This window comes from Symsagittifera roscoffensis, chromosome 10 (genome assembly GCF_963678635.1).
Source record: "Symsagittifera roscoffensis chromosome 10, txSymRosc1.1, whole genome shotgun sequence".
Taxonomy (NCBI): domain Eukaryota; kingdom Metazoa; phylum Xenacoelomorpha; order Acoela; family Convolutidae; genus Symsagittifera; species Symsagittifera roscoffensis.
The window spans coordinates 20,079,405-20,107,022 of record NC_087071.1 but is presented as its reverse complement, the minus strand read 5'-3'; the positions used below and the strand labels follow the sequence as shown (position 1 = coordinate 20,107,022).

The window sequence follows — 27,618 nt, the reverse complement described above, 5'->3', positions numbered from 1 at the left end:
TGTTGCTATTCTTGGCCAAAAAATAAGTTTTGACCATACAATTTTAGTGTGTATCGGTGAAATTGTCTGGAGAAAATCGTCTTGTCTCAGCAGCCAGAAATTACATTCGTAAAATAATGTTGTAATGGAAATTTCTGATAAAATTTGGCCACGACAACTGAGGAGGGTGGAGGGGGGGGGTTGATGCGATTTAAACGTTTTCGGACCCCCCCCCCTTCTAAAAACTCCTGCGCACGCCACAGCTTTAGTTGTAAAAATAACCATAAAAACTGCTTACAGTGGATGATGCGAATGCCCTGTAAGAGACAGCTAGGACCCCGTCACTCCACTCGTGTGAGATGGGGTCAAACTGGCCATACAATTGGCCCATAGTGATGCTCTTAGGGTTGATCACTGTGATTTGCACTCTGTTCTCAATCACCATGCCAACTAACTTTTTCTGAAACAGAAGGACTGAATGATCTGAATAACTCTATGGATTTGCCTGACTATAATTTAATATTGTTACTTTTAATGATCCCTAAAACAACTTATCAATAGTTGTATGTGTGAATTTGACTTAATTTTGCCTTTTTGAATTGCTTTCGAAATTGCATATAAAGTTATCATTTTTGAAAAAAAATTGAGAATGTTAGTGTATATAACTTTTGGACCAATCTCGCTCAAGGCAGCGGCTGTAATGGTTGAGATACATGATCTACAAAAAGCAAAATTTTGGTCAGGCGGAATTAATATAGAGCTTTATATTCAAAAAGTTCCAAGCGCTCATATCTTCATATCTTAAAATTTTGTGCGAGTAAACTTGAAGTTTCAAGCTATTGATAATTTGTCTGAAAAATAAGCGTTTACGAGCAAAAATTTTCTGACCTGGGACATCTATTTTTTCTAAATCTAAATCTGTCAGAGAGATCTTTTTTCAAATCTATATGAGGATTGCCAAATTTAATTGGCAATGACTTTTACAGTTTGTGAAACTCAGCAAAAAAAGTAACTGTACAACTGCTGACCACGAAAGTCAATAAAACCCAATGTATAAAACAAAAAAATGTCAAAACAATGATTAATTGAATCTATCTATATATTGGAAAAGTTTAAGCAAAGTAGAAAAAACTGTTTTCAGAATTTTTTCGGCTTTCAGAAATCGAAGAAAAAAAACACTTAAAACTATGAATTTCAAAAAAAAATTATTGAAAATTGCTTTTTTTGTAGCCTAATATGAGTAAACTTAATTGATTTTTAGAACATTCCGTGTGGGGAGCTCTAAAAGCTAAAATTCACTTTAGAATCTATTTTCATTCACGGTTATTGCGCGTTTTGCATCTGTGTAAATATGAAGTTGAGTTTCTTTCGTTTTAGCAATTGATATGTAATTTAACTAAACAAGAAAAAAGTCAAGCCGCAAAAACTCAAATTGGAATCAAAACACATTTTAAGACTTTTTCCTGATAAAAACGACAATTCAATATGACATGTGTAAGTGTCTTCAGTACTTTTTTATCTTTTTTTTTAAATTTAGAAGAAAATCGAGTGACTGACTTGTTTGATCTAGACAGTGAATTTGATAGGCAATTATAAGGGACAGTAAAACAAACAAAGTAGAAGCAAGACAGCCAATTAGGAAAAAATGATTAAGTGAATGATGAATCACAATTTATTACAGCAGTTAGTTTTATTTTAGCTCGATTTGAAAGCAAACAAATTGTGAAAAAAAAATCGTTTGTGTGTTCCTTTGGTTATTAAGTTCACTGTCTAGATCAGATCCATATCCTTGTCAACCACCGAAGGTCGGATAAAAATTTTTCGTTGTATTTTTTTTCCAAAAAAACTCACTAAAAATGAACGACAAACAATTTCAACGAACAACACGATTAAAAATGGAATTTTTCTCTAATTCTCATTTAATTTGACATAGTTTTTCAGATTCTGCTAATAATTATTTTTTAAAAAATTTGCAAAAAAATCTGTACCTCCGATCCATTTTCATCTCAACTGAGCAAAAATTTTTATGTCGGATTTTTATAGTAATCATCATAATAATATTTTAAAAACTTGTCAAAGTTTTGTCACAGGCAACAATTCGTAATCTTCGAATAATTTTCTTTTGCGGCATTGGCTAGAAGCAAAAGCTTGCACCGCTTCGCTTCAATACGATTGTATTTGACACAAGTGATAAAGTGAAAAACATTTAGTGTGTAACGATTAAGCTAATCCATTCACACTAAGCAATCAAAAGTTAAAAAATTATAGCTGGTACACTTGTCATTTCGATCAAAAGTGCAAACTGTCGCCGATTATGAATTGTGGTGTCCCGCGTGACCTCCATACAAAAAATATTCTTGATTCTTCAAGAAGGTTCACGTCTTTCAACATTCTTCAAGATTTTTCAAAGATATCAAAGATTGATGGACTTGGGATTCCATTAAATGGAAAAAATCATTGTCATACAATTTCATTGAAAGGAAAAAATCATTATCATACAATTTCATTGAATGGAAAAAATGCCTATCATGTGAATTTCATACAATTTTTTTATTCTATGGAATTGTATGGACTCGTACGATAAGCATTTTTTCCATAGCATGGAATTTTATGATAAGCATTTTTGCATCCCGGGGTGTCGCCCTATACGTTTTTAAACAGAAAAAAACTCACGTTTTCTGCCAATGTTGTGAGTGCCTCTGCCAGCACTCTGTAGGCGGATGTCTTTCCTCCGAAAGGAAGTCCCACAATCATGAAGCCATGTCGCACCAACATCATCTCGTATATCTGTAGGATCTTGCCCAGAAAGCTATGCGTCATCTAGAAAAAAATAACGTAATAAATAAAGAGTGCTTTTTAAAATTGTAGATATGTCTCACTTTGCCGGGGATCTTTGGTTGGTATTTTTTGTCTTGACACCGATTCCATAGACGTCTACGGAACCGGTGTCATGACAAAAAACTCCATACCAAAATCTCCCATGACAAAAGGTACCATCTCTAAAGATTCACGTACTTTCCAAGCCTATCAAATCTCGAACCTAAACAATTATATTTTTAATCATAGCCTATGACACGTTAACTTGACGAAATAATTGTACACATAATAATCTTGCTTCATTCGACCTTTAAAAATAAGATCAACCTAAAAATATGGCATTTGCATGCAAAATTCGCTAAATTGTGTTCATTTCTATTAATAATTTTGACCAGTTTTGGCTGCAATAATAGTACAACGTGAAAAGTTGTGGACGTAAAACACGGCCTTGAGTCGCAAAAAAGCGACAAAATAACTCAGTCTGGAATGTGGGAAAAAATATAAATTAGCTATCTATAGACAGACATGTTCAGCTCTACTGATAGCTCATAACAATTTATTCGCAGAAAGCATAACAATTTATTCGGATTTCCCTGTCTGAGCTTAAAGCATTCGCATGCAAAATTTGTTCACTTGTTTTCAGTTTAACTAATTTTTTCCTGTCTGATCTTTTTGCAACTTATATGTGAACCTGTAGGTTGAGTCTCTGGCAATGGAAGTCCACAGCTTCAATCATGGCCACATAGTCTGGTTTGGGAAGTTGTACTCCAGGGAACAGATCTGAAGTGATGCCGGAGAACAGGGGGAGGTCTTGGGAGAGGAACTTGGGAAGGTTCACGTCGTTGATAGACCTGGAAAAATTGAAACGTTGAAAAATTGTCAAAGAGTATGAAAGGGGATTAATTTTGGGTTCGGACAATTTGAAAAAAAAATCAAACTGAAACGCAAATCAAGTTTGAAAAAAAAAACAAATTTTGGAAAAACAAATAATGCTGCCTTTGAACAAATTTGAAAAAACAAATCAGAAAAAAAAAAAAAAAACAAATCAGAACAAATTTGAAAAAAAAACAAATCAAAAACAAAGTTGAAAAAACAAAAAAAATAAATGTAGTGTTGCTGGAATTAAAATGTATTGAGACCCTTAAACCTAAAAAAAATTGATTAAAATATGAACTATCTTTATCCGATTAAATAATACTTACCTCAACATAAGCATTTCTTCGTCATCATCTGGATACTTGAGTTTGAGATTTCCAGCAGCTGTTAGGACTGATTTGACAGCCCTCATTCCATAGTCATAATGGTGCTGACTTGACAACTGTTACACGCACGGAAAAGGAAAAGATTTAATTTTTTAATTCCCAAAAAACACTTTATTTTAAGATAAAAACATTTTTCAAGCAAGCAATGACAAACTTTAATTTATCTGATCGATACTTTATATCAAATTAATCAGTTAGGTAGTATGAGGCGACAATATACAGCACAGAAAAATAATTTAAAAATTCCTTATGAAATTAACATCGTCCCCTGAATAGACCAAGATATGATCCTCTTCTTTTAATTTAAAACTGATTAGCATGCGCCGCGGGTCAAATAGCTTTTTGTATAGCTTTTTTTTTTTTGAAAAAAATTATTGTTTCAATCAACGGCGGGATTAATCAAATTTTTTAAAAAGTCAATTTATTTTTTTTTGATATTTTCTTCATCCAAACTAGTTAAATCCTTGCCTGTTCGGAGCAGAGTCTGTAAGTGGCCACTATTTTGACAGCCAGTGCTCTGGCAGACACGAATCCACACGAGTACAGCACTATCTCCGAGATCAGGGCATAGTCCGGCACCATCATCGCCACTGGAGGGTTGAAGTTAAAGGCGGTTCAAAATAAATTTTTTCAAAAAAAAAGACTTATTGATTGTTTTCGGTATTTAAAATTAGATTTTTTGCGTCAGCAAACTTTGAGTATAGAAGAATCAGGAAACAAATTTTAAAATAATTTTTCAAAAAATAAAATTAGGTTAAAAAAGTGTATTTCTCTTTCTTGAATATTAATCACTTTTTTGTATTTTGAACATCCCTGGTCTGAATAGTGCTTTGAGATTGTCCGGCAATTCTGATCTTCCAGCGTATCCAGGGTTCATTGTGATGAACACTGCACAGGTAGGGTTCAATTTCAACTCCGTGCCCTCGAAAAGAAGCATCTCACCGCCGGAAGAAATTCCTGGAAAATACTTGACAATAAAATTGATTCACGATAGTTTTAGAGTTCTGAAATGTGATTTAGTTGAAGTATGGCTGCCACTGATTTTAGCCATTGATTTTACAATCTGCAGTTGGTCTAATTTTTACTAAGAAAACAAGGTTTGTACTGCAGTCAGGTCAAGATATTCAAAATTTCTATCACTAGAAAAAACTCAAGAACGGATAAGAAAAATTGTAGTTTAAACGACGGAAAAGGTGTAGATTTGTTTGCGTTGATTTTATATTTAATAGAAAAATTACTCCAAAAATGATTCCTTAAAAAATTCATATCGATTTAGATGTCAGTTACATTTAGATTCTCAAAAGACAGTTTTAATTATTTTAATTAACCTCTCTGAATGGTGAGTATCTGCTGTGCGACTACAGACAACACCTCCACGTCAATTCTGTTGAACTCGTCGAAGCAGGACCACGCCCCACAAGAGGCCAACCCCTTGAAGAACTTGCCCAGGGCTATGTAGTCCAACCCATCGGAACAGTTGAACACCACGCACTGTGAATAAACAGTTGCTTACTTTAATCAAAAAATATCGATTAATCGAGACATAGCTTTTTTTATGTTCAGTTAACGTTTTTTGATAAACAAACCTATTTTATTATTTTTTCTATTTAGAGAATATTGGATATCAACGATTTTAAAAGCAAAAAAAAATGTTTTTGACGAAAAAAAAATGAGCTTTCAAAAAAAGTGATATTCTTACAATTTTGTGAAAAACGTCAAAAAATATATGTCTAACCTGTTTGGCGACTGCTTTGGCCAAATCTTTTGTCGTCTCTGTCTTCCCAGTGCCAGCTGGTCCTTCGGGTGCTCCGCCCAAGTGAAGACTCAGGGCTCCGAAGAGGGTTCTAGAAACAATTTCTGGGAAACTTATATTTCAGAAGAACACTGAAGTTACGTTAATTTTTAAAATCTTTGTAAACTATTAAGAATGCTAATCAAAAATAATTTTTTCGAATCAAATACTTAAATAATTTTGCCTCCTTCAAGCTTTTACCTGTTATAGTATAACCTTAGAGGTTCCACTCGGAAGGCAAAAATGCCTTTTTGGAATCCTCTCAAAGATGCAGTTTAAAAAGCAATTAGCTCAACGTTTTGTAAATTCTTGCTTTTTGTCTAAACTGCATTTTAAAAGTTTGATTAGTATTATTATTTTTTAACCTGTAGCACCGATCAGTCAATGGTGTAATGACCAATCGAGGCGAGTTTCCAAGGTACTCGTATCCATAGGCTAGTTGAGTGTTGATCATCCTCGTCATCACATTCTCATCCTCCCAGTAGTACCTCAGCTGACTCAGCCACTTGAAGTCGTTGATCGAACTCACACCCGCTTTCTTGATCAAAGCTGAAAACAGAGGGTCAATGGTTCGATTCCAGCTCAGAGTTTTTCATAACTTTTCTTTACAGCAGTTTCTGCTTGAAAAATTGACTTTTAAACTTAAATAAATTTAAAAAATGCTTCAATAACTGGGGGCCGCTGATCAACCCCACGGCCGCTTTTTTGATTGAGGTTCAGAAGGGTTCAATTCCAGATATGGAAATTTTAACAGATTCTGGTTTTGCAATAACAAGTAAAACAAAAATTTTTTCATTATATTATTTTCCAAATGAAAAATTGGGCTTTTTTTAAAATTTTCTGCCCAGATTTCGAATTTCGAAATTTTACGATCTAGATGATGAGGAACAAATCTGCTCACAAAAAATAATTTGCTCATCAAGCCAAACTTCATTAATTAAAAAGACCAGGTTTTAAACGGTTTTTCCAAATTGGATTTCAAACGTTGGGGAGTGGAAACAAGCCAAAAATTGCCAGTGTTAATTGGCGTTCAGATGAAAATTCTTGCGAGGGTTGGTTCGGCAATCTCCTCCTTACCACGCGCGAATACCAGGTGAGTTGCATAAGTGTTGCATAAGCAAAATCTTGCATAAGTGTTGCATAAGTGAGTTGCATAAGTGTTGCATAAGCAAAATCTTGCATAAGTGTTGCATAAGTGAGTTGCATAAGTGTTGCATAAGTGAGTTGCATAAGTGTTGCATAAGTGTTGCATAAGCAAAATCTTGCATAAGTGTTGCATAAGTGAGTTGCATAACTGTTGCATAAAGTGTTGCATAAGTGAGTTGCATAAGTGTTGCATAAAGTGTTGCATAAGTGAGTTGCATAAGTGTTGCATAAGTGAGTTGCATAAGTGAGTTGCATAAGTGTTGCATAAGTGAGTTGCATAAGTGTTGCATAAGTGAGTTGCATAAGTGTTGCATAAGTGTTGCATAAGTGTTGCATAAGACCAAATTAGGTAATAAAAGAGAAACTTTTACCCAGGACATCTCTGGCATGTACATCGAGTACAATCAGTGCCCCCAGTGTCACTCTGTTCTGCATGGGCAACTTCCCTCTCACCTTACCCACAATCTCATCGATCTACAAACATCATACCATAGATAATCCCATGGGATATGATACAATAGGCGTAACATAGTGTTGTCCGGGTTGACCCATTAACAACGCGAGTTGATCTCCATTCAACAAAAAGATATTCAAACAATTTCATACAATTTTACTCAAAAAATTTGTCTCATAAATTGTTTCATATTGTCTGAACGTATAAAATAAAATGCGTAGGTTTCAAAGATGTGATCAGATAATCTGTACTCGCCTTTCAGACTAGAACATCCTTGCGAAAAAATAGTGGTCATAATTTCCAAAAGTTGTAGCTTTATTTGATAGTTTTAAGAAAATTTCTATCAACAGAAAACATCAAAATTTGTGTCGAGTGGTTTAAACTCAAAGGATCTTTTACTTTTTTCTTTACTTCTGAGGGCTAATTGAAGCTTCGCTTGGGCTTGTTGATAAGCAAGAAAAATGAGTTACAATTTTACAAAAATTTCCGCTAATTACCCCAAAATAACTGATATTTGTATGAGTCTGCTTGAGCGCCAGCTCAAAGTCAGCAAAAACCTCAAAAAAAAACTTAGTCAGATTGTTCAATGTGTTTGGGTTGAAAACTAACACTAAAAACACACAAAATTAACAAAAAAAAATGTGGGTAATCACAGTTTCTAAAAGTATGATAGTCATACTGCTCCAAACAAGAAAAAGAGCTTATCACAAAATTATATAATCTAACGAAAAAGCTGGTCATACATTTTCATACATTTTTATGCAGGAAATAAATCGAAAAGTGCATGATATTTTTTATGTCTAGTAATAATTATTTATCCGATTTTTTTTCGTCTTGATATTGATTTCAGATCTGAATCATTTGTTTATATCAAAAACTTGCTGCAAAAGGCCTAGTTTTTGCACCAAAACAGTTAGAAAACCCTGTTTTATTTCAGATAGTAATTAAACAAGTTAAAAAGCACGTTTTTCTCGGTTGTGATTTTTTAAACTTTTTTTTCACGCCGATCTAAGGCCATAAAAATCATCAAAAAGCCATTTCAGTCAAAATTCGATCGATTCTCTATGGGCTCTTAAGTGATTTCTGTATCTAGAAGAACCGCTTTGAAGTTTTGCTTTTCAGCCTATTTTAGAACGTTTAAAGCCAGCGAGAAGAAAAACGCTTTTAACAACTTTTTTCCCAAAAAGGGCGTTCAGCAGTTCCGAAAAAAGCGGGAAACAATTAAACTCAATAAACTACATCTTCTAAATAAGATTTTAAAAATTACTGACGCTAAACTTTTTTTTAAAAATCACTTCAAATTTGGCGCCAAAATGTCAGCAGTTGCAAATAAGTCATTTATTTTGGGGCTGAAGTTGTAAGAATTTTTGTACAAAGTCTTAAAGTGATTTACTTGAAAAAATTTTGATCGCTGTTTTATTAGCGATTTCCGGACTCAAAATGTTCAAATTTATTCCTTCAAAAAGAGGTGACTCCCAAAAAATTGACATTGAAATAGAACCAAAACAGAAAAATAAAAAAACAACAAATCAAGTTCTTTAAATTTGCTTAGGGAAAAATTACCAGACAACAAACGCCCTTGATATTAATTTGATCATTTCTTTATAACCTTCCTGCGGTCGACGATTTATTAAATTCTGCGGGAAAGAATTGTTTTCAGCTGTCGAAAACGAGCCCTTGAATAATAAGTCCAAAATTTACGAAAATACTTTCGAATAAATGGCCAAAAATGACAAGCTTACTCCAAGTTTTCGGCAAATTTGAAATTCGCTAAAACTCCAACGCTGAAAACAGCTTTTTGGAGTCTCGTAAAGGGTGTCAGATGTAATTTCTTGCAATTCGTGAAACGAATTCAACCGGAAAACAGTTTTTTTTCTCGTATAAACAAACATAGATTTTGCGGAAATCGTCAAGGCAACCAGATTCTTAGTTTGAAAAAAACTCCGGATTGCGATACATCTATACTCAATAAAATTTTCAAATGCAATGCGTATTATCTGGTATAAACGATAACTAAACTTTTTTTAAGTGTTTTTTCATTTTTCGGCACTGTTGAACAAACTTTTCATTTTCGGCAATGTTGTATTTTGGTACTGCTGTATTGCCCTCCCAAAACGGCACCAAAATTTCCAATATTCATTTGTCAAAACTATTTACAAAATTAACGAATAAATTTGCAGTGAATGAAAAAAAATAGCAAAAACGATTTATAGGATTTTTTTCATAATTTATCCTTTTTGTAATGATAAATTTAGTCAATTAAAGCCATAAAACTAATGTACAAGGCTTTGTTTTTTTTTAAATTTTATTTAGATTTATTATTTGATTTAATTTTTGAAGTTAACAGTGGTCGGAATCTTCTATGCTACTAGCACAACAATAGGAAAATTTTGCTTTTTTTTTATTTCAATGAGCTTGTTTATTGTATCAATTAATGGTTTCATGGTTCACCTGATGGTTGCACAGATCGAAATAGTCACTCAGAGCTTGTTTTCCATTCACAATTGATTTCGACACAAACAGAGTCCAGAACAGTTGAGACACACACAACACTGCTTGACCTGAAGCGAGATTGAAACACTGTTGAATCTGAGATTGTTTTGCTATTAATGCATTGAATGCTATGACTGAGTCTAAAGTTTTGCTTATAGGCCAGTTCGATCGTCTTGCGATTGTCTCCAGAACTTCCGAAAGTCTCAACTGTTTGTGACCCGGGCTGTTATCGTTGTAATGGAATGTTGAAATAGTCCGCGTCTCAATTTTGATAGCAATCGGACAATGTGAACAAACACTAGTAAAAGATCGCAGGCGAGGGAGGGGGGAAAAAGCTTTCAAATTTATCCCACCCAGCCACTTTTTCATCTTTCATAGGATAATGTGAAGAAACAATTCACTTGAAAAAGTTCTCAAGTAGAGGGGAGGGGAGATTCGTTGGAAGATGGGAGAGGGGAAAAGGTGTTATAGATATAACTCACCTGGCCATTTGGTGACCCACTCGATCCGAACACAGCTTTCATAATCCTGTCTGCTCTCGTCAGTGACCTTCTGGAGAGAGGCTAACATGTCAGCCTCCAGTTCAAGAAGCCACTTCTCCACTTGACCTCTCGCTTTCGAAGTCGAAATTATGTCTCTCAATTCGACTATTTCACCTTCAGAACTCTTCATGTGGGTTATGTCTAAAGAAGGTTGTTTCAAACAGTGGGCTCTTTCTAATGTTTGAAGTGGCCTTTTATTGTTCATTATTTGTTTATTATACACTGATGTTATGGACCATTTTTTGTTGACTTCTATGTTTTTTATAGAAACGTCGTTCATTTATCTTTTTTCAATGCATACAGATGTCATGTTTCAAGTTCGTCTGAAAGATTCAAATTGCATAATTTTTTTATTAAAACAAAGTATTGAAATTGGCTCTGTCTATTAGGTTAAAATTTTTCTCGCAACTCTTGTTGTTTTGGTTCTTGCGACTCTAATGTTTGAAACATCCCTAAAACGTCTGTGAACGATAACTTCGCAATGCCTTCGAAGCACTTCTTCAAATGTGGCTGAACTCTCGTAGGATCTTTCGTCTCGGAGAGAATTTCGAGCAGTTCGTCGTTTGAGAGGAAGAAAAAGCGAGGGAAGTAGAGTCGCTTCTTTTCCAGGTAGTCGTTCAAGCCTTTCAGAATGAGTTCCAGGAATTCGTTGCTGTTTAGGGATCAAGTTAACATCCGTAAATATTGTTAAACCAATTTTTTTTACAGAGCAATTTCATTGCAATTGAATCGAGAAGTTTTCTTCTATATTTATGAACGAAGAAAAATTCAAGAAATGGAGTTGAGTTCAGCCCAACTGTACAGTTTTAGCGTACCTATTTAAAAGAAAAAAGCTAATTATCTGATTATTTTTGAGTGTTTGATAAAGTGGTGAAAAAAATATGATCATTCGAAAGTATCGGCTGCGTAGGCTAAAAAAAATTGAACTCTTCGAAAGTTACAGCGCAAGTTTTCTCAAAAAAAAATAATAATTTGTTGTTCAGAAATGGCTATAAAATTTTATGAAACTTACGAAAAAGCAATTTTATTTATATTTCGAGTTCTTTTTTCATCTTTTTTCTTGTTATTTGCTTTTCGAAACTTCTTTTCTTTCAGTTTCTTATAATTTCTTTCTATATTTAAAAAAACACATTTAATAACTTTGAATCAAAATTAAATTGATCCCTTTTTCGTAGTTTTTCCAGCATCTTCTCGATGTTAGTGACTGCCAACACGTGTTTGTCTAACAACACCTGTTTGATCAAATCTCTCCATGTTTTGTCTACTGTCGTGAATCTCCTCCCCTCCTCTGGCATCTGGGCCATGATGTCTGGACTAGAGAAGATGGGTTCCAGGTACAGCCACGTGGCCTGAACCTGGAGGAAAAGAATATTCTAGAATCATTTTTTAAAGATTTGAATACAAGTGATGCAATTATAAGTCGAATTGAAACTTTAAAATGTTCTGAAGATAGAAACAAAACAGAAATTGAAAACTATTGATGCATCCAAATTGATACATCCAATTTTTGTCATCAGATAGTACAAGTCAAACATTTCAGATTTCTGTTTATTTAAAAAAAGATGAAGGACACTTCGTTTCAATTCATTTAAGGCAACTTTTTTCTTCAAAAATATCAGTTTTTTTTACTAAGCATCTCTAATGATATCTTGCCTTAAGCCATTCGTCCAATATCTCCTGTAGTAGAATCAGCTTCGACTCCCAGTCTTTGATCTCGTTCTCGAATGGCTTGATGAAAGGACTACCCCTCATTGTCTGGGTCTTCACTATCTGGTCATCCAGTAACATCTGGATATCGTCCACTGGAAAAACAGCACAGATGATAAATTTTTTTTCAGCGATTCAACACAAAAAGTTTAGTTTGAAAGAAAATGTGGAAAGTTTTAATATATCAATCGGATCACGACTATAGTTCAAAATCATTTGAAATTTATCTATGATTTTTCACAAAAAAAAAGAAACACACGAATGCTAAGTTTTTTCCGCACATTTTGTTGCCGGACCAAAAATGGGCCCGGTGAAAAAGAAAATCTAAAATCTTGCCTCCGGCTTTCACACTCTATCGATAACATTATATCAATGTGGTAACTAACAATACCTCTGAGGTTGTATAGTGAAAACTGAAGTGGTTTCGAAGAGTTTAATTAACCATGTTGAAACCGTTTGTTTTTCTGTTTGTTAGTTTCTTACTGACTGTGTTCTTAGCCACAGGCCTGAGAGATTGACTCTCTAAGATTTGTAAAAGGTCACGTATTCTTTGACCTTGGTTTTTTATAATAGGATTATATAATTTACAGATAACAATATGTATAGCACTATCAAGGCCAATATGTGATGACTATCTGGTTACTGCGATAGCAGTAGCAGATGTGAGTAGCACTATCAAGGCCAATATAAGAGGACTGCATAGTTACTGCAATAGCAGTAGCAGTTGCGGTACCACATACCCCCTCGATCAAGAAAATTTTTATAATATGTTATTAAAATTTTAAATAATAATGAATAGGAGTTTTAGAACTCAGTTTAAGAAGTTTTGGCTTTGTGTATTAGATTACTCATTTTCCATCTCTCTCTTCGTGTTCCTCTTCCAACTGTAAAGGGATTCGCCACTCGGCGTTCCATGAACGGGTTATATCTAGAGCCTCGCTGCGGCAATCTCCTCCTTACCACGCGCGAATACCAGGTGAGTTGCATAAGTGTTGCATAAGCAAAATCTTGCATAAGTGTTGCATAAGTGAGTTGCATAAGTGTTGCATAAGCAAAATCTTGCATAAGTGTTGCATAAGTGAGTTGCATAAGTGTTGCATAAGTGAGTTGCATAAGTGTTGCATAAGTGTTGCATAAGCAAAATCTTGCATAAGTGTTGCATAAGTGAGTTGCATAACTGTTGCATAAAGTGTTGCATAAGTGAGTTGCATAAGTGTTGCATAAAGTGTTGCATAAGTGAGTTGCATAAGTGTTGCATAAGTGAGTTGCATAAGTGAGTTGCATAAGTGTTGCATAAGTGAGTTGCATAAGTGTTGCATAAGTGAGTTGCATAAGTGTTGCATAAGTGTTGCATAAGTGTTGCATAAGACCAAATTAGGTAATAAAAGAGAAACTTTTACCCAGGACATCTCTGGCATGTACATCGAGTACAATCAGTGCCCCCAGTGTCACTCTGTTCTGCATGGGCAACTTCCCTCTCACCTTACCCACAATCTCATCGATCTACAAACATCATACCATAGATAATCCCATGGGATATGATACAATAGGCGTAACATAGTGTTGTCCGGGTTGACCCATTAACAACGCGAGTTGATCTCCATTCAACAAAAAGATATTCAAACAATTTCATACAATTTTACTCAAAAAATTTGTCTCATAAATTGTTTCATATTGTCTGAACGTATAAAATAAAATGCGTAGGTTTCAAAGATGTGATCAGATAATCTGTACTCGCCTTTCAGACTAGAACATCCTTGCGAAAAAATAGTGGTCATAATTTCCAAAAGTTGTAGCTTTATTTGATAGTTTTAAGAAAATTTCTATCAACAGAAAACATCAAAATTTGTGTCGAGTGGTTTAAACTCAAAGGATCTTTTACTTTTTTCTTTACTTCTGAGGGCTAATTGAAGCTTCGCTTGGGCTTGTTGATAAGCAAGAAAAATGAGTTACAATTTTACAAAAATTTCCGCTAATTACCCCAAAATAACTGATATTTGTATGAGTCTGCTTGAGCGCCAGCTCAAAGTCAGCAAAAACCTCAAAAAAAAACTTAGTCAGATTGTTCAATGTGTTTGGGTTGAAAACTAACACTAAAAACACACAAAATTAACAAAAAAAAATGTGGGTAATCACAGTTTCTAAAAGTATGATAGTCATACTGCTCCAAACAAGAAAAAGAGCTTATCACAAAATTATATAATCTAACGAAAAAGCTGGTCATACATTTTCATACATTTTTATGCAGGAAATAAATCGAAAAGTGCATGATATTTTTTATGTCTAGTAATAATTATTTATCCGATTTTTTTTCGTCCTGATATTGATTTCAGATCTGAATCATTTGTTTATATCAAAAACTTGCTGCAAAAGGCCTAGTTTTTGCACCAAAACAGTTAGAAAACCCTGTTTTATTTCAGATAGTAATTAAACAAGTTAAAAAGCACGTTTTTCTCGGTTGTGATTTTTTAAACTTTTTTTTCACGCCGATCTAAGGCCATAAAAATCATCAAAAAGCCATTTCAGTCAAAATTCGATCGATTCTCTATGGGCTCTTAAGTGATTTCTGTATCTAGAAGAACCGCTTTGAAGTTTTGCTTTTCAGCCTATTTTAGAACGTTTAAAGCCAGCGAGAAGAAAAACGCTTTTAACAACTTTTTTCCCAAAAAGGGCGTTCAGCAGTTCCGAAAAAAGCGGGAAACAATTAAACTCAATAAACTACATCTTCTAAATAAGATTTTAAAAATTACTGACGCTAAACTTTTTTTTAAAAATCACTTCAAATTTGGCGCCAAAATGTCAGCAGTTGCAAATAAGTCATTTATTTTGGGGCTGAAGTTGTAAGAATTTTTGTACAAAGTCTTAAAGTGATTTACTTGAAAAAATTTTGATCGCTGTTTTATTAGCGATTTCCGGACTCAAAATGTTCAAATTTATTCCTTCAAAAAGAGGTGACTCCCAAAAAATTGACATTGAAATAGAACCAAAACAGAAAAATAAAAAAACAACAAATCAAGTTCTTTAAATTTGCTTAGGGAAAAATTACCAGACAACAAACGCCCTTGATATTAATTTGATCATTTCTTTATAACCTTCCTGCGGTCGACGATTTATTAAATTCTGCGGGAAAGAATTGTTTTCAGCTGTCGAAAACGAGCCCTTGAATAATAAGTCCAAAATTTACGAAAATACTTTCGAATAAATGGCCAAAAATGACAAGCTTACTCCAAGTTTTCGGCAAATTTGAAATTCGCTAAAACTCCAACGCTGAAAACAGCTTTTTGGAGTCTCGTAAAGGGTGTCAGATGTAATTTCTTGCAATTCGTGAAACGAATTCAACCGGAAAACAGTTTTTTTTCTCGTATAAACAAACATAGATTTTGCGGAAATCGTCAAGGCAACCAGATTCTTAGTTTGAAAAAAACTCCGGATTGCGATACATCTATACTCAATAAAATTTTCAAATGCAATGCGTATTATCTGGTATAAACGATAACTAAACTTTTTTTAAGTGTTTTTTCATTTTTCGGCACTGTTGAACAAACTTTTCATTTTCGGCAATGTTGTATTTTGGTACTGCTGTATTGCCCTCCCAAAACGGCACCAAAATTTCCAATATTCATTTGTCAAAACTATTTACAAAATTAACGAATAAATTTGCAGTGAATGAAAAAAAATAGCAAAAATGATTTATAGGATTTTTTTCATAATTTATCCTTTTTGTAATGATAAATTTAGTCAATTAAAGCCATAAAACTAATGTACAAGGCTTTGTTTTTTTTTAAATTTTATTTAGATTTATTATTTGATTTAATTTTTGAAGTTAACAGTGGTCGGAATCTTCTATGCTACTAGCACAACAATAGGAAAATTTTGCTTTTTTTTTATTTCAATGAGCTTGTTTATTGTATCAATTAATGGTTTCATGGTTCACCTGATGGTTGCACAGATCGAAATAGTCACTCAGAGCTTGTTTTCCATTCACAATTGATTTCGACACAAACAGAGTCCAGAACAGTTGAGACACACACAACACTGCTTGACCTGAAGCGAGATTGAAACACTGTTGAATCTGAGATTGTTTTGCTATTAATGCATTGAATGCTATGACTGAGTCTAAAGTTTTGCTTATAGGCCAGTTCGATCGTCTTGCGATTGTCTCCAGAACTTCCGAAAGTCTCAACTGTTTGTGACCCGGGCTGTTATCGTTGTAATGGAATGTTGAAATAGTCCGCGTCTCAATTTTGATAGCAATCGGACAATGTGAACAAACACTAGTAAAAGATCGCAGGCGAGGGAGGGGGGAAAAAGCTTTCAAATTTATCCCACCCAGCCACTTTTTCATCTTTCATAGGATAATGTGAAGAAACAATTCACTTGAAAAAGTTCTCAAGTAGAGGGGAGGGGAGATTCGTTGGAAGATGGGAGAGGGGAAAAGGTGTTATAGATATAACTCACCTGGCCATTTGGTGACCCACTCGATCCGAACACAGCTTTCATAATCCTGTCTGCTCTCGTCAGTGACCTTCTGGAGAGAGGCTAACATGTCAGCCTCCAGTTCAAGAAGCCACTTCTCCACTTGACCTCTCGCTTTCGAAGTCGAAATTATGTCTCTCAATTCGACTATTTCACCTTCAGAACTCTTCATGTGGGTTATGTCTAAAGAAGGTTGTTTCAAACAGTGGGCTCTTTCTAATGTTTGAAGTGGCCTTTTATTGTTCATTATTTGTTTATTATACACTGATGTTATGGACCATTTTTTGTTGACTTCTATGTTTTTTATAGAAACGTCGTTCATTTATCTTTTTTCAATGCATACAGATGTCATGTTTCAAGTTCGTCTGAAAGATTCAAATTGCATAATTTTTTTATTAAAACAAAGTATTGAAATTGGCTCTGTCTATTAGGTTAAAATTTTTCTCGCAACTCTTGTTGTTTTGGTTCTTGCGACTCTAATGTTTGAAACATCCCTAAAACGTCTGTGAACGATAACTTCGCAATGCCTTCGAAGCACTTCTTCAAATGTGGCTGAACTCTCGTAGGATCTTTCGTCTCGGAGAGAATTTCGAGCAGTTCGTCGTTTGAGAGGAAGAAAAAGCGAGGGAAGTAGAGTCGCTTCTTTTCTAGGTAGTCGTTCAAGCCTTTCAGAATGAGTTCCAGGAATTCGTTGCTGTTTAGGGATCAAGTTAACATCCGTAAATATTGTTAAACCAATTTTTTTTACAGAGCAATTTCATTGCAATTGAATCGAGAAGTTTTCTTCTATATTTATGAACGAAGAAAAATTCAAGAAATGGAGTTGAGTTCAGCCCAACTGTACAGTTTTAGCGTACCTATTTAAAAGAAAAAAGCTAATTATCTGATTATTTTTGAGTGTTTGATAAAGTGGTGAAAAAAATATGATCATTCGAAAGTATCGGCTGCGTAGGCTAAAAAAAATTGAACTCTTCGAAAGTTACAGCGCAAGTTTTCTCAAAAAAAAATAATAATTTGTTGTTCAGAAATGGCTATAAAATTTTATGAAACTTATGAAAAAGCAATTTTATTTATATTTCGAGTTCTTTTTTCATCTTTTTTCTTGTTATTTGCTTTTCGAAACTTCTTTTCTTTCAGTTTCTTATAATTTCTTTCTATATTTAAAAAAACACATTTAATAACTTTGAATCAAAATTAAATTGATCCCTTTTTCGTAGTTTTTCCAGCATCTTCTCGATGTTAGTGACTGCCAACACGTGTTTGTCTAACAACACCTGTTTGATCAAATCTCTCCATGTTTTGTCTACTGTCGTGAATCTCCTCCCCTCCTCTGGCATCTGGGCCATGATGTCTGGACTAGAGAAGATGGGTTCCAGGTACAGCCACGTGGCCTGAACCTGGAGGAAAAGAATATTCTAGAATCATTTTTTAAAGATTTGAATACAAGTGATGCAATTATAAGTCGAATTGAAACTTTAAAATGTTCTGAAGATAGAAACAAAACAGAAATTGAAAACTATTGATGCATCCAAATTGATACATCCAATTTTTGTCATCAGATAGTACAAGTCAAACATTTCAGATTTCTGTTTATTTAAAAAAAGATGAAGGACACTTCGTTTCAATTCATTTAAGGCAACTTTTTTCTTCAAAAATATCAGTTTTTTTTACTAAGCATCTCTAATGATATCTTGCCTTAAGCCATTCGTCCAATATCTCCTGTAGTAGAATCAGCTTCGACTCCCAGTCTTTGATCTCGTTCTCGAATGGCTTGATGAAAGGACTACCCCTCATTGTCTGGGTCTTCACTATCTGGTCATCCAGTAACATCTGGATATCGTCCACTGGAAAAACAGCACAGATGATAAATTTTTTTTCAGCGATTCAACACAAAAAGTTTAGTTTGAAAGAAAATGTGGAAAGTTTTAATATATCAATCGGATCACGACTATAGTTCAAAATCATTTGAAATTTATCTATGATTTTTCACAAAAAAAAAGAAACACACGAATGCTAAGTTTTTTCCGCACATTTTGTTGCCGGACCAAAAATGGGCCCGGTGAAAAAGAAAATCTAAAATCTTGCCTCCGGCTTTCACACTCTATCGATAACATTATATCAATGTGGTAACTAACAATACCTCTGAGGTTGTATAGTGAAAACTGAAGTGGTTTCGAAGAGTTTAATTAACCATGTTGAAACCGTTTGTTTTTCTGTTTGTTAGTTTCTTACTGACTGTGTTCTTAGCCACAGGCCTGAGAGATTGACTCTCTAAGATTTGTAAAAGGTCACGTATTCTTTGACCTTGGTTTTTTATAATAGGATTATATAATTTACAGATAACAATATGTATAGCACTATCAAGGCCAATATGTGATGACTATCTGGTTACTGCGATAGCAGTAGCAGATGTGAGTAGCACTATCAAGGCCAATATAAGAGGACTGCATAGTTACTGCAATAGCAGTAGCAGTTGCGGTACCACATACCCCCTCGATCAAGAAAATTTTTATAATATGTTATTAAAATTTTAAATAATAATGAATAGGAGTTTTAGAACTCAGTTTTAGAAGTTTTGGCTTTGTGTATTAGATTACTCATTTTCCATCTCTCTCTTCGTGTTCCTCTTCCAACTGTAAAGGGATTCGCCACTCGGCGTTCCATGAACGGGTTATATCTAGAGCCTCGCTGCCAAACTTTCTCCTAAAAAGATGTTTCTCCAGCAGACCAAATTTTGTCTCCACCGAATTAGAAGCACCGGGTTTAAAATTTGCAAGCTTGATTCTATATGCTTCGAGCGCGGCTTGGTTTAAGTCTAATAGGTTATTCTGAAACGAGATTGATTTCACCGAATGCTTAATCGGGTTTCCGTATCTGGATGGTCCCTTTTTAGTTCTTCCGCTTTTCCGCACTGATGTTTCCTCAAGTTCGGATTCATCAGAAAACCCCGGAGGATTCAACAATTCCTCGTCGTCTTCCGCATCCTCTGTGGATTGCAGTATCTCTGCCGCCGCGCGCTGAACTCCTCGTTCAAGTACTTGATCCGCTAACCGATTCCAGTCATTCGCCGATAGGTCCTTACTATTGAAAGTGTCGAGGATCGTTTCAGGAGATGTAGTGCGTGTAATTTCTTTCTTGTTTTTTATAGTATTCGGCGAACATGCGTGATCTGGCGCCTGCGGTTCGTTCACTTCTGCTGCTAACGCAGCACTTTTATTCTGTAATATGACTTGTTGTGCGTCTTTCGTCGAGATTGGGCCCACTTTAGCCTTAGTTGTTTTCGAGAATGGTCCAGCCAAGTTCGGCTTCGCTCTTCGTACCGCCAAATTCAGTCCACCGCCTTGCAGAGTGTCTTTTGAAGTGATCACCGTTGGGCTGTCCTGAAATTTTTCCTTAGCTGAACCTGGCTGCTCTAGCAATAAGTCTTCATCCGACTGACTCAATTCAGCCTCATCTTGTTCGTCTGATTGTCGCCTCGATTGCCTCTGTTGTTTTTTCTTAGGCTCTTCTCCCGTTGGGGATCGTCTGTTGTTGCTTTTCTCCTTGTCTTGAACAGCAACCTTTCAGGTTATAAAAAACCAAGGTGGGTCTGAATTTGCGGATGCCCAAAATACTGGGATTCCTAGATCAGTCCTATTATCCTGAGCAGAAAAACCGGATCCTGCTGGCTGCGCCATGTGGTAACTAACAATACCTCTGAGGTTGTATAGTGAAAACTGAAGTGGTTTCGAAGAGTTTAATTAACCATGTTGAAACCGTTTGTTTTTCTGTTTGTTAGTTTCTTACTGACTGTGTTCTTAGCCACAGGCCTGAGAGATTGACTCTCTAAGATTTGTAAAAGGTCACGTATTCTTTGACCTTGGTTTTTTATAATAGGATTATATAATTTACAGATAACAATATGTATAGCACTATCAAGGCCAATATGTGATGACTATCTGGTTACTGCGATAGCAGTAGCAGATGTGAGTAGCACTATCAAGGCCAATATAAGAGGACTGCATAGTTACTGCAATAGCAGTAGCAGTTGCGGTACCACAATCAAATTAGAAGCTAATTTGACAATCTTCTCGCAAATATGTCTTTTAAATCATTATTTAAAAAAAAGATAGAAACAACAGCATCAAGAATGAAAAATTGTCATCAATGTTTAGGTACTCTTCAAATTTTACCTTGTCTAGGAGTTCCACTAGACAAATAACATTGCTTTTTGGAGTCCTCTCAAGGTTGCAGTTAAGAATTAGCTGAAATTTTCTAAAAATTTTTCTTTTTTACTGTTTCTTGAAAAATCAATTATTACCTGAAGACACTTTACAAGTTCTAGTTACCCTTCTAAGTTTTTTCCCGTGTTGTCGTCGGACCAAAAATGAGCCCGGTGAAAATCAAATTTATAATCTTGTCTAGAAAATCTTTTATCCGCACCTGCCATGTCTAGATTCCACTAGACATATAACCTTGCCTTTTTGGAACCCTCTTCAAGATGCAGTTAAAAATTAGCTGAAATTTTGTAATTTTTTTTCATTTTTCTCATTTTACTGCTTCTTGAAAAATCAATTATTATTACCTGAAGAGAGAATACAAGTTCCAGTCTCCCTGTAAGCCAACAAATTAAACTCAATCTCATCCCATTCAATCTGCATCTTCTCCAGTGCCTTCTCAAGCGAGTACTCCTTACTGGCTGCCTCTGAGATACTCTCGAACTGTTCCAGGAAGGGTTCCAGTTTCATCACTAGGAAGGAGGAGAGGGTGGTTGATTCGTCTGGCTGGAGAGTGTAGCCGATTATATCGGACACCTGAAAAAGAAAGCAGTTGTTGGCCCACAAAAATATTTTACTTTCTGCAGAAATTATTTGAGAATTCAATCTTGTTTCTTAATTATATTTACCGGAGAGGAAAAATTAGTAATTCTCCATGAAATGCTTTTGTTCTATGCAACGATAAGTTTCTTTTTCTGATATTTTTTTTTTTTAAAAAGAGAACAATTGTAAGTTTGTCATTTTTCTAAGGTTGAAAATTTTCGCAAACGATTTATATTGTTTCAAAAACTTGGAACAAACTTTTCCGAGAAAAAATTCTAAAAAAGTACAAAAAAGTACAACGAGTATAACAAAATAAAAAATTAACAACTGAAAATTGGGCCTCCAGCAAAACTTCTCTTTTTGTCATTTAGTATTTAATGAAAGTGTCCCCACCTGTGACCAATGTCTGTCTCTCATTCCGGGGTTGCAGAGACTGGACACCAGAGGGAGGTGCTCTTTGAAGTCCTCCACCTTCTGTTTCACTTTACCCGCCATCTCCTTCGCCACGGGGGACTCCGCTGAACAAGTTGGGGAAAACGATCATGTTACGTTTATTGGTTTATTGTTACCAATTTATTAGAAAAAGTGCGAGCGCAAACACAAAAACAGGCAAAATTAGTTGCAATAGTTAGCGGTTTTTTTTGAAAATTTGGTTCAACTTTTGAATTTATTTGTTCTTTTTGCATTTTTTTCCATGAAAATTATGTGAACATTTTTTTTGTTCATAAGCCTTTTATTTTAGATTGATGCAACTTTGTATTCGTACCTGTTTTCTCCAGTTTGTATAGCAGACGCCACAAATTGCCCACTTCAGACTCGACCAAGTCAGGGTCCACTTTGTTGTAGCATCCATTCGTCCACTCCTGGTAAAGGTCAGTAGAGTTCAAAGTGTTGTCCCAAAATTCGAGGTGAGAATAATCTTTATCGATTAGATTAGAGATTGAGAAAAATCACAATTTAGCTCTGATTGTTTTTACCGACGTAGAAAAATGTTTTCACTAAAAGAATAAATCAAAATAATGGATGAATTAATTAAGTTTTTTGAACCAAAAATACAACAGTGCTATGTGTGTTTCTTTTTATTAAGCTGAATCTAAAAAAAAACAAAAAAAATATTGAAAATGTCGCTCCTTTAAAAATTTTGACAAAATGACGCCGATTTGTTCCGGCATTCTCAAAAATGTGTAGTTGAAAACAAGATATATGTCTGCTGGCTAAGTCAACACACTATTAAGTACTTGTCTTTTTGCTCCCCAATCCCTTAGAAAAAAAATTCTATAAAAAAATAGCTAAGAAATTTATTATATGTCTGCTGCTCTGCTTTTTGAGCATATTATCTTGTAGTTTGGGTTGTGCTTGCCTGGTAGTAGTCCAGGTACTTGACACTACTGGAGTAGAGACTGAGGTAGGGCATGAGCTTGTTCCACAGTTCCTGTCTGGTGGGGTAGTTCGTAGTCTGCCACCCGAAAGACTCCTCCTCCAAGTTGAACTGCTCTATCTGCAGGGAAGAGAAGAGAAATGAAAAAAAAAATAAACTGTTCGATTTATTAATTTAAGATCATTTATCCACGAGGGATAGGACAAAGATACAAGCTGTACAGCTCAAAACGGCGAACCGCTGGTGTGCCCCTGTTTAAGAACTACATGTAATTTTATTTTGGTTATTTTTCTGGGCTGGGTAATGTTGCCTCACCCTCAAGCAACGAGCACGGATCATGGTGGGCCTCGAACATCCGACCTTTCGATTGCGAGGCTGAGACGAAACCAATTCACCACCGATAGCGAGGAGGACGACAGAAAGTTATCATTCATTGTAAGATTGTGCGCGCCAATCTCCACACTTCGTAATAAAATCTCTTTTCAAACACTTGAATTAACGAGTATTTTATCGGGAAAATAACTCTGGAAATTTCGTAATATAATGATATTTTTAACAAACTTTTTTTATTGTTATCGGTAACATCGGACACAAAAAACTGCATAACTCAAAGCAAGCTGCAAAAATGGCCAGTATTTGTCCTTGAGACAAATTGCTCTTTTTAAAGGTCAGCCTTAATCAAGGCTGAACCAAATTAGAGCGAAAAGACGGTTAAAATCGGTTTTGGGGGGGATCGAACCTGGTTACGGAGCATCCCATCAAGTTCGGTGCATATTCGAGTTCTAGAAAGGAAATGACCTAGTCGGGATTCGAACCGGCGCCGAACCCGCCGGGACGCACCATGTATACGCTTGGCTACTGTCCCTGTATGCATTTACTTTTATATGCATTTATACTCTCGCACATTTACGTTTATATGCATTTGTACTATTGTTTTATATTTGCGCTGCAACATCCTCCACCCCTAAACAAGGAAGAACGGGAGCGAGCTTTACGGTCGGGCGGGTCAGTTCGCTCGTAACGGTCTTTATGTCGGCGGATCGCGCGCATCCGTCCTTGCCATAGTGCAGTCTTAGGATACGTGCGAGTGGATAATGTCCACGTGGAATGTCAGGCTCTATGACCCAAACCAAGTCACCGGCTTTCAACTTAACGTCTGACTGGTTGTGCCACTTTGCCCTCCTATTGAGGGAAGGAACGTATTCCCGCATCCACCGTATCCATATTGCGTTAGCGTATGATTGCGCTCTGGCGAACCGCTTCTTATGGTCGAAGTTTTCTTCCAAACTTAGCGACGGAAAACTCGCTGCGTGATGACCAAGGATAAAATGATTCGGGGTCAACGCCTCTAAATCTAGCGGATCGGAACTAACGGCTGTTATTGGTCTAGCGTTGAGTGATTGCTCAACAAGGCACAGCGTGGTTCTTAGAACCTCCTCAGTTACTCTTCTGTTGCCTAAGATGTCATACAAAACGCGCTTGACACTCCGAACTAATCGCTCCCAGGAGCCACCATGGTGCGGTGCGCTGGGTGGATTGAATTTCCACTTGATCCCTTTCTGAACAAAAACAGCGGGTGCGAGCTTGTTCCATCTCTCAATGCAAGCTAAGAGCTCTTTCTGACCGCCAACAAAGTTCGTTCCGTTGTCGGACATGATAGTGGTCGGAGTACCGCGACGTGCAATAAACCTCTCCACGCCCATAACACAAGAGCTTGTGTCGAGCGAGGGGACTACTTCAATATGCACCGCTCTAGTGGTGAGACAGGTGAACAAAAAACCCCACCTCTTTTCCGTACTTCTCTGGATTGGAACTAGGAACGGCCCAAAGTAGTCAACAACTGTGTTAGTGAACGGAGGCTGCTTGTAACCCAGCCTTTCAATGGGCAGATCAGCCATCATATGAGTTACGGTTTGCGCTTTGCGTTTTCGGCACACGACGCAAGTATTTTCAATGTTTCGCAGCAACCATCGCAAATTTAACACGACGTACTTCAGATTAACCAACGCACGCATGTAATCCAAGCCTTGATGGAAATTCCTAACGTGCAAGTGCTGAACCAATAACCGAACAACCGCGTGACGTGCATCAAGTATAATCGGATGCTTGCTATCGAAATCGGAATTAACCAAGCGGCTGATGCGCCCAGTCGAGCGAAGGATGCCAGCTGGTCCAATGAACGGCGAATACTTGGCGATCCGACTATTCCTCGTGATAACTTTACCGGATCTTATTAGTTTTAGCTCATTAGGGAATGTTTCACCCTGGGACAGGTAAATGAGCTTCTGTTCAGCAATATCCATTTCACACGGGTCTGTAATTTCTAAGGTACTCGACCGGAAATGTTTATGGGATGGCAGCCATCTTAATAAAAATGCTACTGTGCGTTTGTATTTTACAATTGAATTGAATCTCTCCCATTTTCCGAAGGGAAGATTTTTTTCTTTCAAAACATCGACGACAAAATTTGACGAATTTTCCAGACAAATGTCGATATCACATGATGGTCCTTTGAGTCTTATTTTATCGATAACCCTTGTATCGGGCTTGAACGGCCAATCAGTTGTTCTCAATATACTAGGGCCATTAACCCAGCTGCTTTCCTTGAGGGCTTCCGAAGAAATCCCTCGTGTACCGGTATCAGCTGGGTTATCACCGCTAAGTATGTGATGCCACTGATCAGTGGTGGTAGACTCCAGAATCTCACCAGTGCGATTACCAACAAAAACGGGTAGTTTACTACAAGAGTGAAGCCACTGAAGAACAGTGGTACTATCTGTCCACATGAAAGTATCCGTAACTTTGAAAGTGAGACCTTTCAAAATTTCTTCTTTTAAGCGGGTTGCAAGAAGAGCTGCTTGAAGCTCTAACTTTGGAATAGAAAGCGCTTTCATAGGCGGGACGCGGGCTTTGCCAAACACAAAGGCTAATTCGGTCTGATGGGAGCCAGCAAGTCGCGCACGAAGGAAAGCGACGGCACAGAAAACATCCTGCGAACTATCACCGAACATGTGAAGTTCTATTCGGTCGAAAGGCTCAGTGAAATAGCTGCGAGGTATTGTCAGAGAACCTAACAAATGAAGGCCTGAGTGCCACTCAAGGAATTGCTTCTTGATTTCCTCTGGCAGATCATCGTCCCATTTTTGACCGCTGATTCGCCAGATATCTTTTAATAGAAGGCGAGCCTTCACGGTATACGGAGCCACTAACCCAATTGGATCAAAAACAGAGGAAACAAAACTCAACACGGTACGCTGAGTGATTGCTTTGTCTAGTGGACGATCAACCCCTCTACTAACGACTAAGGTATCTTTTACGTGATCCCACTTAAGACCGAGAACATGCGACGACTGGTCTGGACTCGCACAAATATCTTTAACAGACGAATTGGACTCACGGTTGTCCGGATCAAGAGCGGTTGTTACTTCGGGCACGTTGCTGACAAATTTTGTCAGATGAAACCCACCTAGTTTAAGCAACGAGACTAAATCCCTACTTAATTTCAAGGCGTCATCCCTGTTTTGAAAAGAATCCAGATAATCATCCATATAGAACTTCTGGACAACAGCCGAAGCAGCTTCGGGGTACTCAGCTTGATTATCCGTTGCAGTCTTCTGCAAAGCAAAATTCGCACAAGTCGGCGAGTCACGAGCACCAAAAATGTGACGCGTATATTGGTGAACTACCACACTTGATGTGGGGTCCTCCCGCCACAAAAAACGAAGAGAAGGTTGATCTTCTTCACGGACTCCAACCTGTAAAAACATCCCTTCAATGTCAGCTGAAACGGCGTATTTATGCTGACGGAATCTTATAAGTACAAAAATGAGGTTTTGAAGGAGATCCGGGCCAACCAACAGAGATTTGTTCAAGGAAGCACCATGACACTTCGATGCCCCATTGAGGACTCGGCGCACCTTACCGGGTTTATTCGGGTTCAACACCGGGTGATGCGGGAGATACCACTCACGATCGGCTCGTGATTTGGGATCGTGTGCCTTAACGGTTATGACATATCCTTTTGTATATCTTCTCTTATTGTTTCGGCGTATTTTTCACGGAGCGACGGATCCTTATCTAGCCTCTTTTCCAAAGACTTTAATTGAGCTAAGGAGGAAAAATAGTTATTCGGTAAACTACTTTCCTTATCGTTCCAAAGCATTGGTACAATGTACCTCTCACCATCGTGAAAGGTGTCATTTTTCAAAACGGACAAAGCGCGTTTGTCGGCGGCGGAACGGGCATCTACCTGCTTGAAGGCTCCATATGACTCCAACTCATACCAAGTTTTAATTTGGTCCGCAAGAGACATGTCTTCGACAACACACTTAAAGCAAGACGAGTTCGACTTAAAGGACGGCGGTAACGGACCACTTAAAACCCAACCTATCGGAAGGCGTACGGCGCACGGTGAAATAGAGTCCTCCCCAAAAAGGTACTCAACGGGTCTTATGGCATGGTAGAAATCCTGTCCAATAATTATTTCGACGTCCTCATACTTATAATGTATAGGTTTGATCGGAGCCAACTGCGTGTATTTTTCCTGTAATTCAGGAATGCTTATGCTATCCGATCCAATACGAATATGATCCTTAACATAAGCTCGAAAAGAAAACAAAAATTCACAATTATGCGTTTCGGCGGACACTTGAAAACTTACTTGATGAGTTTTTATCAAGCTCGTGGAATTAAATCCAATTATGGTGAGGTTAACGGGAGTGCCAACCAAATGGAGGCGTTTTACGAGATCGGCAGATACCCATGAGTGCGTGG

At 36.6% G+C, this 27,618-nt stretch overlaps 1 protein-coding gene across 1 annotated transcript in view; it reads right to left on the bottom strand.

The window, feature by feature from the left end:
* LOC134855131 (dynein axonemal heavy chain 7-like) overlaps positions 1-27,618 on the bottom strand; it is a 366,992-nt gene that overhangs the window by 218,396 nt on the left and 120,978 nt on the right. The window contains 20 exon segments of the mRNA XM_063871543.1: positions 278-407; positions 2,639-2,799; positions 3,488-3,647; positions 3,999-4,114; positions 4,527-4,652; positions 4,876-5,015; positions 5,387-5,549; positions 5,794-5,902; positions 6,216-6,399; positions 7,368-7,470; positions 9,902-10,011; positions 10,426-10,609; positions 15,447-15,459; positions 17,159-17,364; positions 17,877-18,065; positions 18,364-18,512; positions 21,233-21,461; positions 21,861-21,985; positions 22,234-22,330; positions 22,828-22,965. Coding sequence (XP_063727613.1) covers positions 278-407; positions 2,639-2,799; positions 3,488-3,647; positions 3,999-4,114; positions 4,527-4,652; positions 4,876-5,015; positions 5,387-5,549; positions 5,794-5,902; positions 6,216-6,399; positions 7,368-7,470; positions 9,902-10,011; positions 10,426-10,609; positions 15,447-15,459; positions 17,159-17,364; positions 17,877-18,065; positions 18,364-18,512; positions 21,233-21,461; positions 21,861-21,985; positions 22,234-22,330; positions 22,828-22,965 — 2,832 coding nt within the window.